General features: G+C 42.2%; 1 protein-coding gene across 1 annotated transcript; it reads right to left on the bottom strand.

The window, feature by feature from the left end:
* Positions 1–465: 465 nt before the first annotated feature.
* LOC115389524 (C-type lectin lectoxin-Lio2-like) lies at positions 466–798 on the bottom strand. The gene has a single exon (XM_030092921.1). The coding sequence runs from the start codon at positions 796–798 to the stop codon at positions 466–468; it is 333 nt and encodes a 110-aa protein (XP_029948781.1).
* Positions 799–2378: the final 1580 nt, after the last annotated feature.

Below are 2378 nucleotides of genomic sequence, written 5' to 3'. Positions count from 1 at the left end.
AATAGACCACAGAGTGATTGAACCACTAAATCATTGATTAACCAGGTGTTATTAATTAATCAACACTGCTGAAATGAAATCGCTGCTTTGTGATCGATTTTTTTTCAGGATTTAATATATTTAATTGTGCTGAATAACAAATATGTCAACAACAAATAATAATAATAATAATAAATTGCAGAAAGCATTACAAAAATCACAATTTCAACATGCAGACATGGAACTTTGTCCCAAAGCAAAGTGTGCTACAAAAAACAGAATCACTCAGATACAAGTATTCATCACAAAATAAGCAACAGAACCTCCTCCAGCATCACAACAGAAATGAAAAATGATTGTTCACATGTATTTTTGCAATTTATTTTTTGTGTACTATATTTTCTCTTCACTAAACCTTTTTAGGTGTTGTAACAACATTTTGTTTAAAATGAAGACATACATTTTGAACCTGTTCTCCAGAAATTCTCATTTGCAGAGAAAGTAGCGTTTCTCCTCACAGTTATAGTTTCCCCACAGTCCCACCACTGTTAGAGCTCCACAGTGTCTCCACATTGGACACTGGTGGTCCTCGTCTCCTCCTTGGGGCCAGGCTTTGTACACCATTGTCTTTCCGTCCACCCACAGCCACTGGTCAGCGAGGAAACGCAGGCCGATCCACACAGGTTCAGTCAAGTCGTGGCGCTGCATCTCAGTTTGTGCGAGAAGACGGTCGGTTTCAGAGACAATGCTGATCAGATCACTGTGCTCCTCTCTGCAGTGCTCCAGAGCCTCCTCCCAAGCCTTCTTCTCATTGTTCATCACAGAAATCTTGATGCAGAAAAATGGCCAGGCCACCTGTCCTTGGCCATCATTCCATCGTCCATTAGGATAAGTAGTTCCTGTGTTCTGTTTATTTCCAACATTGTTTGGTTGACGCTTGGCCCAGTTTGTGTATGTAACGTATCCTCCTCCTGACCATTTCCAGCGAGTGGCATTTGTAGGATCTCGATAAAGGCCGATCCATGCTCTGTTCCATTTCAGACTTGTTTGTCCTGGTGCAGCTCTCAGGTTCTTCTCAGTATCTTTCTGATCATTCACAGGAGAAAGATCGGTGTAATATTTTCTACAGTGAGTCTGAGCATCTGTCCAGTTCATCGTTTGAGAGACAAAGTGGTATGTTCCGACTTCTCCCTCAACTTTCTCACAGAAAACAGAAGCAAAAAAGAAGAAGAGTTTCTGTATTTCCATGGTTATTCCTCTGAAACTCAAGCTGAAACTGTCCTCTGCTGTTGATGCTTCTACAATGGAGTATACATGGTGTCAGCACTCCTCAGGGTTTGAATTTGCATGTGTTTTGACTGGTCAAAATACAAATGGATGTCGTGACTGGCACAGAAATCACAAATATAAGACCAAGTAATACGCAAAGCAAAGACAGAACTGAATAACATTGTTATGTAACTAGGGGTGTAACATGTGTTTGTATCAAACCATTTCAGGAAGTGACGTTCGGTTCGGTACAAGGCTGTGCAAGGTTGAGTTCAGGGGCCAGAAGTTTTTTTTTTTTTTTTCTTTGGCTCATGTGCCGGACATTGCGTGTGTTTATCATGTGCAGCCACACCTGCAGCCTGTGCACATGATGGCTACTGCAGCCTCGTCCATACTTCACATGTCCGCGTGTGTCCGCGTTGTGCATTGGTCCCTGTGACATAAAAATTGTCATGAAGTCTTGTCCGCTAGGGTCTGCGTGCATCCACGCGTTGCACGTATGCGCAGGTCGCGCCAGTATACGCATGCGCCAGAGCACCACCGCAAACAAAACACAACACGACGCTAAGTTTGAAAAGTGACTGTGTGAAGCGAACAGGCTACAGCTCCGTCTACAAAGACACCCAGAGTGAAAAGCTGGTGAATGGAGAGAGCAGACTCTGTCAGGAGGGTTGAGAAGGTCTGCCGACAGAAATGAAAGTATCTAATCATTTAGTCCATGAGCCAAGGCCCCAAAAAGGGTGTGTCGGTACCATTTTGAGGGATTAATTTTCATAGTGATTTTCATGAAGGTACACATCTCTAGTGTTGGAAAATGTGTGATAGCCTTCAATCCACAGTAGTTTTTAGGAGCTATCATCACTTAAACCAAAGAAAGTCAGCTCGGCCGAGCAAGTTCATGGACCCAGCTTCCGCCTGACATTTTTAGCAATATCTCTGGAACGGAAAGTGCTAGAAATGTACTTCTTTCCATTTCAAAAACTAGACAGTTACAGCTTTACAACAAGATATCCTGCAGGCTTCTGTGTCTTCTGGAAGCTGTACAAAATTCTGGTAAATATCGTTAAAACATTTTCAAAATCCCCAAAACGGATTTTCTTTTCTGATTTTCTATATACGTTAAAAACGAA

Source organism: Salarias fasciatus, chromosome 6, assembly GCF_902148845.1.
Source record: "Salarias fasciatus chromosome 6, fSalaFa1.1, whole genome shotgun sequence".
Taxonomy (NCBI): domain Eukaryota; kingdom Metazoa; phylum Chordata; class Actinopteri; order Blenniiformes; family Blenniidae; genus Salarias; species Salarias fasciatus.
This window is presented reverse-complemented; position numbering and strand designations above follow the sequence as displayed.